This window comes from Salmo salar, chromosome ssa27 (genome assembly GCF_905237065.1).
Source record: "Salmo salar chromosome ssa27, Ssal_v3.1, whole genome shotgun sequence".
In the NCBI taxonomy this organism is placed as follows: Eukaryota; Metazoa; Chordata; class Actinopteri; order Salmoniformes; family Salmonidae; genus Salmo; species Salmo salar.
The window spans coordinates 18,899,665-18,914,750 of record NC_059468.1 but is presented as its reverse complement, the minus strand read 5'-3'; the positions used below and the strand labels follow the sequence as shown (position 1 = coordinate 18,914,750).

At 41.9% G+C, this 15,086-nt stretch overlaps 1 protein-coding gene across 1 annotated transcript; it reads left to right on the top strand.

Moving 5' to 3' along the window:
• Positions 1-7,326: 7,326 nt before the first annotated feature.
• Positions 7,327-11,193, top strand: LOC106588640 (endothelin-2). Its single transcript, XM_014177817.2, has 4 exons — positions 7,327-7,548; positions 8,552-8,828; positions 9,483-9,587; positions 9,724-11,193. The coding sequence occupies exons 1-4, from the start codon at positions 7,482-7,484 to the stop codon at positions 9,815-9,817; spliced, it is 543 nt and encodes a 180-aa protein (XP_014033292.1). The 5' UTR covers positions 7,327-7,481; the 3' UTR covers positions 9,818-11,193.
• The last annotated feature ends 3,893 nt before the right edge of the window (positions 11,194-15,086 follow it).

Below are 15,086 nucleotides of genomic sequence, written 5' to 3'. Positions count from 1 at the left end.
AAGTGAAATCTTAATGCTACAGCATACAATGACATTCTAGATGATTTTGTGCTTGCAACTTTGTGGCAACAGTTTGGGGATGGCCCTATCCTGTTTCAGCATGACAATGCCCCCATGCACAAAGCAAGGTTTATACAGAAATGGTTTGTCGAGATCTGTGTGAAAACATTTGCCTGGCCTGCACTTAGCCCTGACCTCAACCCCATCAAAGACCTTTGGGATGAACTGGAATGCCGACTGCGAGCCAGGCCTAATCGCCTAACATCAGTGCCCAACCTCACTGCTCTTGTGGCTGAATGGAAGCAAGTCCCCGCAGCAATTTTCTAACATCTAGTGGTAAGCCTTCCCAGAAGAGTGGAGGTTGTGATAGCAGCAAAGGAGGGGGACCAACTCCATATTAATGCCCATGATTTTGGAATGAGATGTTCGACGAGCAGGTGTCCACTTTTGGCCATGTAGTGTGTGTCTACCCACGTCTGGCGGATTATTCCACTTTGTTCAGTCACTGACTCTTTCTCTGTGTCTGTCTCTCTGTCTGTGACATGTTTTAATGAAGGGAGGTGATGATGATTATGCCATCATCATGATTTCAAAGATCAGCCAATTAGCACATTCTTTCTGCTCTAAGGAATTCCATGGAATCCAGCGCTCTGCTCTGTTTGTCATCTCGCAGCCCTGCATTCCTCTCTCTCGCTGTGTTTCACTCTCTCTGTGTCTCTCTCTCGCTGTGTTTCTCTCTCTCCTTGTCTCTCTCTGTGTTTCTCTCTCTCTCTCCATCTCTCTCTCTTTCTCTGTGTTTCTCTCTCGCTGTGTTTCTCTCTCTGTCTTTCTCTCTGTTTCTCTCTCGCTGTGTTTCTCTCTCGTCTCTCTTTCTCTCTCTCTCTCGCTCTCTGTTTCTCTCTCTCTGTTTCTCTCTCTCTCTGTCTCTCTCTGTGTGTCTCTGTGTCTCTCTCTCACTTTTCTCTTTCTCTTTCTCTTTTTCTCTGTCTCAGGTGTGTGTGTGTGTCTCTCTCTCTCTATGTGTCTCTTTCTCTCTTTTTTCTCTCTTTTTCTCTTTGTCTCTGTGTGTCTCTTTCTCTCTTTCACTCTCTCTCTTTCTCTCTGTCTCTGTGTGTGTGTCTCTCTCTGTCTCTCTCTATGTGTGTCTCTCTCTTGCTTTGTCTCTCTGTGTGTGTATGTGTGTGTCTCTATCTCTCTGTGTGTTTCTACCTCTCTTTCCAATATATATATTAAAATGGAAATATCACATTTATTTAAGTATTCAGACCATTTACTCAGTACTTTGTTGAAGCAACTTTGGCAGCAATTACAGCCTTGAGTCTTCTTGGCTACAAGTTTGGCACACCTATATTTGTGGAGTTTCTTCCATTCTTCTCTGAAGATCCTCTCAAGCTCTGTCAGGTTGGATGGTGAGCGTCACTGCCCAGCTATTTTCAGGTCTCTCTTTCAGATCGGGTTCAATTCCAGGCTTTGGCTGGGCCTCTGAAGGACATTTAGAGACTTGTCCCGAAGCCACTCCTGTGTTGTCTTGGCTGTGTGCTTAGGGTTGTTGTCCTGTTGGAAGGTGAACCTTCACCCCAGTCTGAGGTCCTGAGCGCTCTTGAGCAGGTTTTCATCAAGGATCTCTCTGTACAGTGCTCTGTTCATCTTTCCCTCGATCCTGACTAGTTTCCCATTACCTGCCGGTGAAAAACATTCTCACAGCATGATGCTGCCACCAACATGCTTCACTGTAGGGATGGTGACAGGTTTCCTCCAGACGCTTGGCATTCAGGCCAAGGATCTCAATCTTGGTTTCATCAGACCAAAAAATCTTGTTTCTCATGGTCTGAGAGTCCTTTAGGTGCCTTTTGGAAAATTCCAAGAGGGCTGTCATGTACCTTTACAGAGGAGTGGCTTCCGTCTGGTCACTCTACCATAAAGGCCTGATTGGTGGAGTGCTACAGAGATGGTTGTCCTTCTGGAAGGTCCTCCCATCGCCACACAGGAACTCTGGAGCTCTGTCAGAGTGACGATCGGGTTCTTGGTCACCTCCCTGACCAAGGCCCTTCTCCGCCATTTGCTCAGTTTGGAAGGGGGCCAGCTCATTTGTTTTATTGAATTCATTTTAGAATCAGGCTGTAACGTAACAAAATGTGGAAAAATGGAAGGGGTCTGAATACTTTCCGATTGCACTGTATATATATTTGTGTGTCTCTCTCTCTATCTCTGTGTGTGTGTGTCTCTCTCTCTCTCTCTGTGTGTGTCTCTCTCTGTTTGTGTGTGTCTCTCGCTCACTCTCTCTCTTTCTCCCTCTCTGTTTCTCTCTCTCCCTGTGTTTCTCCCTCTCTGCGTCACGCTCTCTCTCCCTCTCCCTCTCTCAGAATTGGCATAGGAAACATATGTTCATGTGAAATAACATGTGAAATAAACTATCATAAATTAACTTCTTAGGGCTAGGCCCCTTTTTTCTCAATTTCCGCCTAAATGATGTGCCCAAAGTAAACTGCCTGTACTTTACTTTATTATTTATATTTTTGTCAACGTTTACTTTTACTTCACTACATTCCTAAAGAAAATAATGTACTTTTTCCTCCATACATTTTCCCTGACACGCAAAAGCACTCGTTACATTTTGACAGGAAAATGGTCAGATTCACACACTTATCAAGAGAACATCCATGATCATCCCGACTGCCTCTGATCTGGTGGACTCACTAAACACAAATGCTTAGTTTGTAAATGATGTCTGAGTGTTGGAGTGTGCCCCTGACGATCCGTCAATAAAAAAAAGAAAGAATATTGTGCCATCTTGTTTGCTTAAAATAAGGAATTTGAAATGGTTTATACTTTTACTTTTGATACTTGAGTACATATTAGCAATTCAATTTACTTTTAATACTTAAGTATATTTCAAATCAAATACTTTTAGTCTTTTACTCAAGTAGTATTTTACTGAGTGACTTTTACTTGAGTCATTTTCTATAAAGGCATCTCTACTTCTACTCAAGTATGACAATTTAGTACTTTTTCCAAAACTGCCAATTGCCCTGTATGGAAGTGAAGTATGGGGTCCGCAAACCAATACAGATTGAAAAAAATGGGACAAACATCCAATTGAAATTCTGCATGCAGAATTCTGCAAAAGTATTCTTAGAGTTCAAAGAAAAGCCCTACATAACGCATGCAGGACAGAATTAGGCCAATAACCATTAATAATTAATATCCAAAAACAAGCCATCAAATTTTATAACCACCTAAAAACAAGCGATCCCTACGCCTACCGCTACAAATCCCTGAAATGCCATAAGATTAACATAGAGAAAAGTCCCCTCATCCAGCTAGTCCTGACACTAAATTCACAAACAACTACCAACCCAACAATGCCTCAGAACAACACTCAGACAATCTGGCCCAATCAAATTATAACCAAACAAAAATAAAATGACATTACCTATTGGGAAAACATGTAAACTGAAATGCTATTTGGCCCTAAACAGAAAGTACATGGTGGCCGACTATCATTTAACATTAACATAGAAATCTGAGGAAAGAATTGACAGTATACAGACTCAGTAAGCATAGCCTTACTATTGAGAGAGGCCGATGTAGGCAGAGCTGGCTTTCAAGAGAAGACATGCTATGTGCCCACTGCCCACAAAATTAAGTTGAAACTGAGCTGCACTTCCTAACCTCCTTCCAAATGTATGACCATATAAGAAACACATTTTTCCCTCAGATTACAGGGACCCAAAAAGATTTTGAAACAAATCAAATATTGACAAGTTTCCTTATCTGTTAGGTAAAATGGCGTAGGGTGCAATCATCGCAGCAACATTTTTGACCTGTTGCGATAAGAAAAGAGTAAACAGTGGAGCAGAAACACCAAAGTAAAGAGAACCTCTATATTTATCTGTTCATTTATTTTCCCATTTATACTTTGACTTTTTTCACACACAGCACACGCACCAGCTGGCTGAGCGGGCCCTGGTGGAGCGACTAGTTAAATTTGCCTGTGCACTATTTTATCTTCATTTATAGACTATTTAGAGTGTATAGACCGACAGCCTGTACAGGTCCAGACCGATACACTCGTATTTGTGTTTGTTTTTGTACATAGTTAATAATATAACATTTCAAATGTCTTTCTCTTTTGAAATGTTTGTGTGTTTAATGTTAGCTGTTAAGTAGTACTTTAAAGTATTTTTACTTAAGTACTTTACACCACTGGCAATTGGTACAATTGTAGATTTGAATATTTTGAACCAGGTTTTAATTCGTATGTTTACTTGAATTTGTCTTTTGATAGTGTAAAAATCCCTTCTTGCTTTCTCTTTCAGTTCATTGACAGCCAAGCCGGAATTACCCATGGAGCTTATTTTTGAAGCCCAGATATGATTAGACTTGCGTGTTCTATGCCTTTCGTTCCTACTGTGAAACTTTGTTCGAAGTCTTGGGAATTTGATATTTTGGGGAAAATCATGTTTTTTTGTCTACTTGAAGTTTACTGTCATGGACCATGTCTGACAGAACTGATGTAGGATATTTAGATTCTGTTGTAGACTCTTTTTTGTGGGTGACAACAGAACTAGATTGTCTGCTTATAAGCAGGAATCGATCTTCCGTTTCATGCAGGGCGAGACCAGGTGCTGTGGACTTTTCTAATAGTTTTTGCCAATTAATTTAAATATATGTTAAATAGAGTGGGGCTTAAGCTACAACCCTGTCTAACTTCCCGACCCTAAGTCAAGTAGTTTGTTTGTTTGCTTCCCATTTTTATTTCACATTTACTGTTTGTACACATAGATTTGATAAAAGCATATGTATTCCTCCCAACACCGCTTTGAGGAGGAGACCCTCATTGCCAAAATGGAATCAAAAGCTTTTTCAAAATAAACAAAGCAGGAGTATATTTTGTTTTTAATTTGGTTCACATGGGTGTCAATAAGGGAGTTCAGGGTGTAAATATGATCAGATGTGTGGTAATTTGGTAAAAAGTCCTATTTGGCTTTAGGTCAGGACACTGTGTTCAATAAGGTCTATAATTTATAATACTACAAAGTACCTTCCCCAGGCTACTGTTCACACAGATGCCTCTATCATTTTTATGGTCAAATTTATCTCCACTCTTAAAGATACATCTCTCTCTCTCTCTCTCTCTCTCTCTGTCTCTCAGATTGCTTTATTGGCATGAAATAGAATTAGTAGATATTGCCAAAGCAGTATAGTGGTACAGCATTTTAGTAAATGCAGTTAAATATAATAATGTATACAGGTACAACATTAGTGCTGTTGTATTGTGAAATAAACAACAAAATGTACATGGATGATGGTTACACTATGTGTTACTGTCAGTTATATACAATGGAAAACACTTCAGGGAATTCATGGTCATGGGATGTCCCTCATGCTACGGAAATCATATACATATCTGGCAGTAATATTTGCAGTTTCTCCCTCACCCAGAATAATTCCCAGCTTTATGTTATTAGAACATTAGAACATGTACAGAAGTTGGGTATTGATTGAGATATTTTCTTGAAAATAAAACATTCCCTTATTATTTATCTCTCTCCCCTCTCTGAAGTGGAAATGGATAAGGGCACATTTTTACATTGTGAATGCAAAATCACTACCATCCCCCCCCCCCCCCGTGTTGTCTAGAAAGATCAAGGGAGAGCAGGGTTTAGGAGGATAGAGGGTTGGGGGGGTCTATCTCCAGACTGGTTCCACTTCGCCAGCCCGCGCAATGTTGGACAAATATTTGCTTTGGACAACTTTTTTTTCCCCTAATGGAACAAATCATTTCTAAAATGCCATTGTTTTGTGGACTGTGACATCACGTTGGCATTTCCTCCAAGGCCCCCCTCCCCCTAAAAAGACTGCGTGTTCCTACAAAGTGTTTTCCCCCTTTAATTGAAGAAGGTTGTTTTCTGAGATGAGGTTGTTCCCAGTGTGCCCTTAGCTTGCCTTTGATGGTATAGCTATATCATGTCTGGGTAAATGGTAGCCTACTGCACTGCTGGCTTTTCCCTCATTGAACATTTGGGGGATTTAAAGTTAAAACACTGGCATATAAAGCACAGTGATTACTGTGCCTTAACTGCTGTTGACATTCTGCAGGGAATAGTTTCAACATTTGTCTGTGAGGGTACTAGAAAGATAGGAGGTGTCAGTATCCAAGTGCAATTTATTTCTCACTGACCACAGGTGAATTGGAAGCATTGCAGCCAGTGCTATTTGGTGTATTCAATAACACTTTGTAAAATCTTTATATTTTAGCTGTAGACTATGGTATTGGAGTATGGCATCACATAGCCTACCCCTCTGAACCTCACAGCACAATGTTGTCCTTTGTGCATGAATGAACGTACCTATATTCCACTCTAATCAACAGTATTCATTGCAGTAATCCTTTAAATTATGTATTTGCATGCATTATCCGGTGGTAATCCTTTATCTGATGCACATAGGGGTTTTCACTTCTACTGCCTGATCATCTGCTGCTGGAGTTTACCACTGAATCGCATAGTCTTCCTTCACCACCGATAGGAGTAGGAATACCCAGGAGGATTTGCATGACTTTACTAGTATTTTGTCTATCTAGATTGACACTCCACTCTGTAGGAGGGCAGTTCCGTCCCTCAGGCCGATCAAGATTTACAGCTTTCCTGTCAGAGTGGAAGGACTGTGTGATTGCCCATGCAAACCGGCAGAAGGGTGTGTGTACCTCTGTGTGTGGGTACGTGTGTGGGTACGTGTGTGTGTGCGTGTGTGTGACTGTGTGTCTGTGTTAATGTGTGTGTCCCCTGGGGGTCATGTGGCGTGTTCTACAGTATCTCTGTATCAGGGGTCATGTCACATGTGTGTCAAAGTGACGATACTGAGATAGCGTGTGTGACAGTGGGGTCGTCCCGGATGAACATCACCAGCCCTGGGGCCCTGTAGTGGCAGCATGCAAAACAACAGTCCCCATCATCAGACACTATCTTTACAGCCTTTCCTTTTATTGATGACACCAGGTCTTCCCTCTGCCTACAGGTTTCCTTCTCCTGCCTGCCTTACGTCTCGGAAAACTCCAAAGCATTCCCAGATTCCAAGCCTTCTCTGGTGATTTCCTGTTTCTGTCAGTGACAATGACCTGCATACTCCATAAGGGTTACAACAACTACCCAATAGCAGTTCATTCCTTTTCCCTATCTCTTCCTGTTGATCTGGAATGTGTAGAGAGTGAGAGGGAGGCAGGCAGCTGCTGAACGGTGAGCATTGTGTAAGAACATGGATAGTAGGTGTGGCTAGGTAGGTGACATCACAGAATAGGGGTATAAGTCATGGAGATCACTACAGCACCAAGCACCTGTTGCCTCTCTCTCTCTCTCTAGCTGCGTCACTCAGGACTGTAAAGCTGTAGCTACTATTACTGTGCGTGTACTCTACTGTCCTGTGGACTCTGGATACTATTGCAGACTACGTCTTCAGAGATACTCTGCCAGAGAATAACTATGGCTCTCTCACTGAGCTCTATCCTGTCTCTCACCATCATAACACTCTGTGTGCTCCTGCAGGAGGGTAAGTTTTCATCCTTTATACTGACTTTTTATTCAACATTTATATCACTTTTTTAGAATGTATTCTAAGGTGTATGGGTGGTACATGAAAATGCGGATTTGTAATCTTTAGTCGTAAAGATGACTGACAGTGAGTGTGTATAAGTTTTATTATGCAAGTGCTCCATTTTCTTTTCATTAGGTTGTTAAATTGAATATGAGGGGTCATAGTTCAGTTGAGATGTAGAATTGGAGCTCAGGGTTGGTTGAGGTGGTGGGGATAGATCAGAATAACATGATAAAACCTACGATGAAAGATGGAGAAACACCTTAAAAAATAAGACATTTTTCACCTTGTCAGCTCGAGTATTCGAACCAGGGATCATTCAGTTACTGGCTCCACGCTCTAACCTCTAGGACACCTGCCACCCTGATGCTAAAACTCCTGCTGCAGCATGATTGTTTGGTTTTCTCATTACTTCGTTTCACTCTCTGAATGATAGCTCAGTTAATCACGGCTCTGGCAGGTTTGCTAATGGGTGGGTGGCTAATGACCATGTTGTGAAGTTACTGCATGACACATGCTGCCTGATGCCAGACTCTTTGACCTACTCCCACTGTTCGCCCTACAGAGATATAATACAATGAGAGATCCTGCTAGGCCATACATGCAATCACACTCTCTCTGAAAAGATGCAGATTATATAGGCACGGTTCAACTCCTATCACTGCATTTGACTTGAAATAACCCCAGTTGGCAACCAACACAGTCTTTGTTTGACTTGGATAACATTTCATAACAGAGTTATGAATCAAAGTTCAAATGTGTTGAACAAGACCTGATACATAGGAGAACGGGATGGCGGGTAGCCCACATGTACTTCTCTGTATTAGTGAAAAGGGCTTTTGATTAGGATGTGGTGACGTGTATTTGCTCGTTGCTGATTGTCAAATTGCACAGTCATCCAGTGATTTTGCTGAGTTATAACCAGGCTCTTAACCAATGATCCTTTCTGTCTCTATAGGTTTTGGGCTCCCTGTATCCAGCCAGCCTGAGCTCCCTGCCCAGTCACCCTCCCAGAACAGCCCACACCACACCAGGGTTAAACGATGCTCCTGCAGTAACTGGCTGGACAACGAATGCATCTACTTCTGTCACCTGGACATCATTTGGGTCAACACTCCCAATAAGGTCATCCCCTACGGTCTTGGCAGCCCCCTGTCCCGACGTCGCCGCTCCACCGGGCGATGTGAATGTGCCCACCCAGCCGACAGGACCTGCTCTGGATTCTGCCACAACAGGTGAGCTCACCTTCAAGAGACAAGGAACTTCTACCCTCCTTCCCTTCCTCATCCGACCCTACCCTTTCCCCTCCTTGCCTTGTTAGATACCAGATTGTATCAAGCCAGTGACTATCTGTGGCAGTCAGTCGTCTGTGACCAGCCTGTATCAGGTTGTATCAGGGCTGCTTGTCAAGGAGATGCAGGGAGGAGGCGTATTGTTTTTATGGCTTAGATGTGTAACTAGCGATGGGGGAGGAGAGAGGAGGGGGAGGGAGGATGGATGGATGGGGGAATAGCCTGCATGTTCTGGAGGCTTAGAGCCCCCTTACAGACAGATCCATTAGTCATGACACTATTTTTGGAATGTTTTACCAGCGGGAATGTCTGTTGTATTAATACAGTTATTGCTGTTATGACATACCAAGGTTGAGGATTAGTCTGTGTGTCTCAACAAGGATTTATCCTGCTCTGTGAAAAGTCACTGAGAACAGGCTGTAGGGCATGCAGTACAGACATTATTGGGTTGAAGTCCATAGCCAACCGTCTCTCACTGCTAGCATTGTAGAATGATGTACTAATGTAGAATCCAGTCTCATGGCCCTTTAGGAGTAGTCTAGATAATGTGTTCTTGGTTTGCTCTCATTTTGACATGGTAGTTCTTTCTGTCTGCAGCTCAGAGAACCCCAGGTTCGTAGTGGTAAGCCCCTCAGACCAGACCCTGGAACAGACTGTTAGCAGTCCAGACACAACCAGCAACGACCTACTGACCTCTCTCAGGTAAGAGAAAAACAAAATATCATTAAGGACCAGACAGTTTCCCAGGCCTAGATTAATCTTATTCCTGTATCCATTAATCTTATTCCTGTCTCCATTGAGGACGTTAACCTGATGTTTCTCTCTTTGTCCTTTACAGAAACACGGTCCGATCCAACATGGCTGCCATAGAGCAGGCTGCTCCCTCCAGGAGGAAGAACGCGTCCAGAGCCAACAGACTGAACATCGGGTAGATGAGGAGGGAGGAAGAGGAGCTGAAAGAGGAGCTTTAAGAGCTCCAGAGCATCCGAACAAAGACCCCCTGGAGGAAACTAGGGAGTCCTCCCCAGGGAAGACATAGAAGAGAGGAGGGTCTCCTAAGAGGAGAGACCCTGAGAAGAGGGCAAAGATGGAACACTGGCTGCCCACTGATTGTTGTATAACACCCAGTAGACTGGATATGGACATTATCTGGATATGCGTCTTGGACTAATCTGGCAAAGAGTCCGATTCGGAAGACTAGGGAGGATCAAGTGTGTCCTCTGTGAACTGTGACAGTCTGGACTAGGATGGTTACTGACTGTTTGCTGGTCATGGGTTGTCTTCATGTCCCAAACATAAATACACTTTCTGTGTCTGAGCACCTGAAATTGGTGGATGCAAGCCAAGGCATTCTGGAGTGATGTTAGTCTATGTTTACTTTACAGGCTTACTTCATTAGTGCCTTGAAAATATTGACCACTATTCTCATTTGGATTTTTATCCTTACTTTACCTGTCACACGACATCTACTATATCATAGAATAAAACATAAAAGAAGATTGTTCCTCTGTATCAGAGATGTATCGCCAGTTTATAGTGATTGCCATGCATGCATTTAAAATACTTGAAATATTTTTGGCACATGAGGGACATTACTTTAAGGGACAGGGAATTACTACACACACACAGCCTTCCTGTAGCAGCAGATAAAAGCAGGTCTATTGTGGTGGCGGAAGTATTTATTGCATAGCCACTGTTGAATGTTTTGATTGTAGACGGAGCCAAGGCAGCAGATTTCAATGGGTCTGCTCCTTGCCAAATATGCAGTGACTGTTTTTCTGCTTTCAACAAATATCCATTAATGTCCATGTTATTACACATTGGGAAATTAGGACACTGCACTTCTGTTCTAATGCCGTCAAAGGAATGTGTTTTTATGTCCAGTAGACTTTAGATGGATTGGACTGACCATAAGGCATTTACTGGAAACACTACATCGAAAAACAAGTCTTCCACTGATGTTCAAGTCCAATATCACAATGCTGTATATTTATGATATGATTATTTATTTATTTGTTTGTGTTTTGTTTAGGAATTTGTGTATCAAAATGCTGGACTGCGCTTTTGTTTGACGTACTGTTGTTGTCTCTAGAAGGACAATTCACCCACAATAGTCTATTTAGCAGTCAAATACACTATAGGACGTTGAAAGAAATGTTTACTTACGAATTGTTCTATTCCAAGCTATTCATATTATCTATTATCAACAATTATTTATTTAACTTATTTTTGGCATATATTTATATATTTGTGTTGTGTGAGTTTATCACTTTTAATGTGTGATGAAATAAATACTAAAATGAATGCTCTTGCTTTGTTTGATTATTTTCTAACCATGATAATTGATTCTTGTTTAGTACAGTAACAAAAAAACTGAATGAAAGCTAAATTCAAAGAATCCTTAACACAAATCTCAGATACCTCAATTTTTTAAAGGTCATGAACAGTCAACATCATATTTTTCATGAACGTGGATGATATTTGGATGAAACCAGATTAAATTATGACAAAGTATGAAAAATGACTGTTGATTCTACATTGATAAAGTTTGATCATAAAGTTACTGATCCCCTCCCCCATGTCAAAGTCTTGGATTCAGGAGGTGGGATTATCAAGGGGATAGGGTGACATCACCATAACTCACATTTGAAAACACCAATGGTAAGTAACATCATATTTTGTACCCAATTTAAATAAGTACTGCCTTGTAACCAATATCGGAGAAGGCATGTTTGCAGAGGGACGTGGTTTATATAGCTAGATAGCTACTCTACTGGTGCCAAAATCTGACTGTAGGGTGTCAGCAAATATAATTAAAAGTTTACAGTATTCATCTATAGCACTGGTCCCCAAACGTTTTATAGTCCTGTACCCCTTCAAATATTCAAACTCCAGCTGCGTACCCCCTCTAGCACCAGGGTCAGCGCACTCTCAAATTTGTTTTTTGCCATCATTGTAAGCCTGCCACAGACACACTACACGATACATTTATTAAACATAAGAATGAGTGTGAGTTTTTGTCACAACCCAGCTCCTGGCACAAATAATAATATAATAATAATCAATATTTTTGCTCTTTATTTAGCCATCATACATATAAAACCTTATTTGTTCATCAGAAATTGTGAATAACTCACCACAGGTTAATGAGAAGGGTGTGCTTGAAAGGATGCACATAACTCTGCAATTTTGGGTTGTATTGGAGAGTCTCAGTCTTAAATCATTTTCCACAAACAGTCTGCCTGTATTTAGTTTTCATGCTAGTGAGGGCCGAGAATCCACTCTCACATAGAAATGTGGTTGCAACGGGCATCAGTGTCTTAACAGCGCGATTTGCCAAGGCAAGAAACTGAGCGCAGCCCTATCCAGAAATCTGGCAGTGGCTTCTGATTAAATACATTTTCCCAGAACCGCTTGTTGCAATTTTGATGAGGCTTTCTTGTTCAGATATCGGTAAGTGGACTGGAGGCAGAGCATGAAAGGGATAATGAATCCAGTTGTTTGTGTCATCCCTTTCGGGAAAGTACCTGCGTAATTGCGCACCCAGCTCACTCAGGTGCTTCACCATATCACATTTGACATTGTCCGTAAGCTTGAGTTCATTTGCACACAAAAAAATCATACAATGATGGAAATACCTGTGTGTTGTCCTTGTTAATGCAGACAGAAAAGAGCTCCAACTTCTTAATCATAGCCTCAATTTTGTCCCGCACATTGAATGTAGTTGCGGAGAGTCCCTGTAATCCTAGATTCAGATCATTCAGATGAGAAAAAACATTACCCACATAGGCCAGTCATGTGAGAAACTCGTCATCATGTAAGCGGTCAGACAAGTGAAAATTATGCTCAGTAAAGAAAACTTTAAGCTTGTCTCTCGATTCAAATAAACGTGTCAATACTTTGCCCCTTGATAACCAGCGCACTTCTGTATGTAGTAAAAGTGTTACATGGCCACTGCCCATATCATTGCATAATGCAGAAAATACACGAGAGTTCAGGGGCCTTGCTTTAACAAAGTTACCCATTTTCACTGTAGTGTCCAAAACGTCTTTCAAGCTGTCAGGCATTCCCTTGGCAACAAGAGCCTCTCGGTGGATAATACAGTGTACCCAATTGGCATCGGGAGCAACTGCTTGCACGCGCGTTACCACTCCACTATGTCTACCGGTCATGGCTTTTGCACCATCAGTACAGATACTAACACATCTTGACCACCAAAGTCCATTTGATGTCACAAAGCTGTCCAGTACTTTAAAAATATCCTCTTCTGGTTTTCAGTGGTTTGCAGAAGAGGATGTCTTCCTTAATTGACCCCCCATAAACGTAACGGACATATACCAGGAGCTGTGCCAGGCCCGCCACATCTGTTTACTCATCCAGCTGTAACGCATAGAATTCACTGGCTTGTATGCGAAGCAATAATTGTTGCAAAACATCTCTTGCCGTGTCACTGATGCATCATGAAACAGTGTTGTTTGATGAAGTCATTGTCTGTATAGTTTCTTTGGCCTTTTCCCCCAGCATTGTTCCAGCCATATCTGCGGCAGCTGGAAGAATTAAGTCCTCCACAATAGTATGGGGCTTGCCTGTCCTAGCCACTCAGTAGCTCACCATATAAGACGCTTCTAGCCCCTTCTTATTAATGGTATCTGTTGCTTTTATACATGTCTTACCACTCGAAAGTCGTCTTTATTCTCGCTCCAAAAACTCCCGTGGATTATTTTTCTAATTGTCATGTTTCGTTTCAAAATGTCTGTGCACGAGTGAAGGTTTCCCACGAGAGAGTAACGGCTAATGTGATTGGATGTTAATTATTTGACTAGGCTATCTGTATTTGACATTGTGTTGTTATGTCGCTGAACACTAGATGGTTTAATTTTATTTTTGGCAGTGAAACGAGGCTACTCAGGTGAGAAAAAAACCTCACCCAAACATACTGTTTGATTAAAAAAATATATAATGTGAATCACATTTTTATTTATCTTATCCCCGACGGCATTGCATACCCCAGTTTGGGAATACCTGCTCTAGATTATAGACTATGTGTTGACTGTTCTAGGAGCCATGCAGTTGAGTTCAGAAATAGGATGAGGACCAGTATTGTCATATGGAGGACAGCCAAGGTCCAAACAGAATTATAGCCAAGCTCGTCCATTATGCTCTGATTGCGATTGATTTACTTACTGCATGCATTATGCAATATCGTTGGGCAACTCAACTCATCAATTTGTTGTGTATTAAAATACAATTGATGGTGTTATTTTGATAAGCTAACACCGTTCAGACCCTCGTTGCCTTACAGAATTATAGATGGAAACAAGCGTTCAGTCAGAGCTTCCATTGCTTTCCACCTGTGGCTATGTGTGTGAGGGGAAGAGGGTTACGCTGTGACAAACAATACTCTCTGACTGCACCTGGGTCAGCATTCGTAGTTCACCCAGTCACCTCCTTTCCTCTCTTCCTCTCGAATTTACACACAGACTTCATGATAGATACTACAGTCCCCCAACGAGGCTTTACCAACTGTGGTTAAACAGATTACTTAATGTAAGAAACCAAAACAGGATGCTTTTCCTACATTCCTGAAAACTTCCCGACACATTCCTCTAGCGCAGGAGAGAACAGAAGAGAACAGGAGGGAAAAAACAGTGGAAAAACCGGGGCATGTGTGCTGGCAGGGTCACTGATACACAGCTGATATGGATGGAGACTGATTGTGGCCCAGTTAATCACTTGGTTGTCATAACATTGCTGTATTGTTTTCTTTTCTTTTATTCACCTCTCATTTGTTTATCTTTGTGGGAACATTATGTGTTGTGGGATTTTACCCACAGTATACCTGTGTGTGAATACATGCTTTTGTCTGTTCTCTTTGCATATACACTGAGTGTACAAAACATTAAGAACACCTTCTTAATATTGACTTTGCCCTCCATGCCTCTACAGCCTTCATTCGTAGGGGCATCCCATTCCACTGGGATGCTGGCCATTGTTGACTCCAATGCTTCCCATAGTTGTGTCAAGTTGGCTGTATGTCCCTTGGGTGGTTGTCCATTTTTGATACACACGGTAAACTGTTGAGCATGAAAAACCCAGCAGCGTTGCAGTTCTTGACACAAACCGGTGCACCTGGCACCTACTACCATACCCCGTTCAAAAGGCACACACATCTTTTGTCTTGCCCATTCACCCTCTGAATGG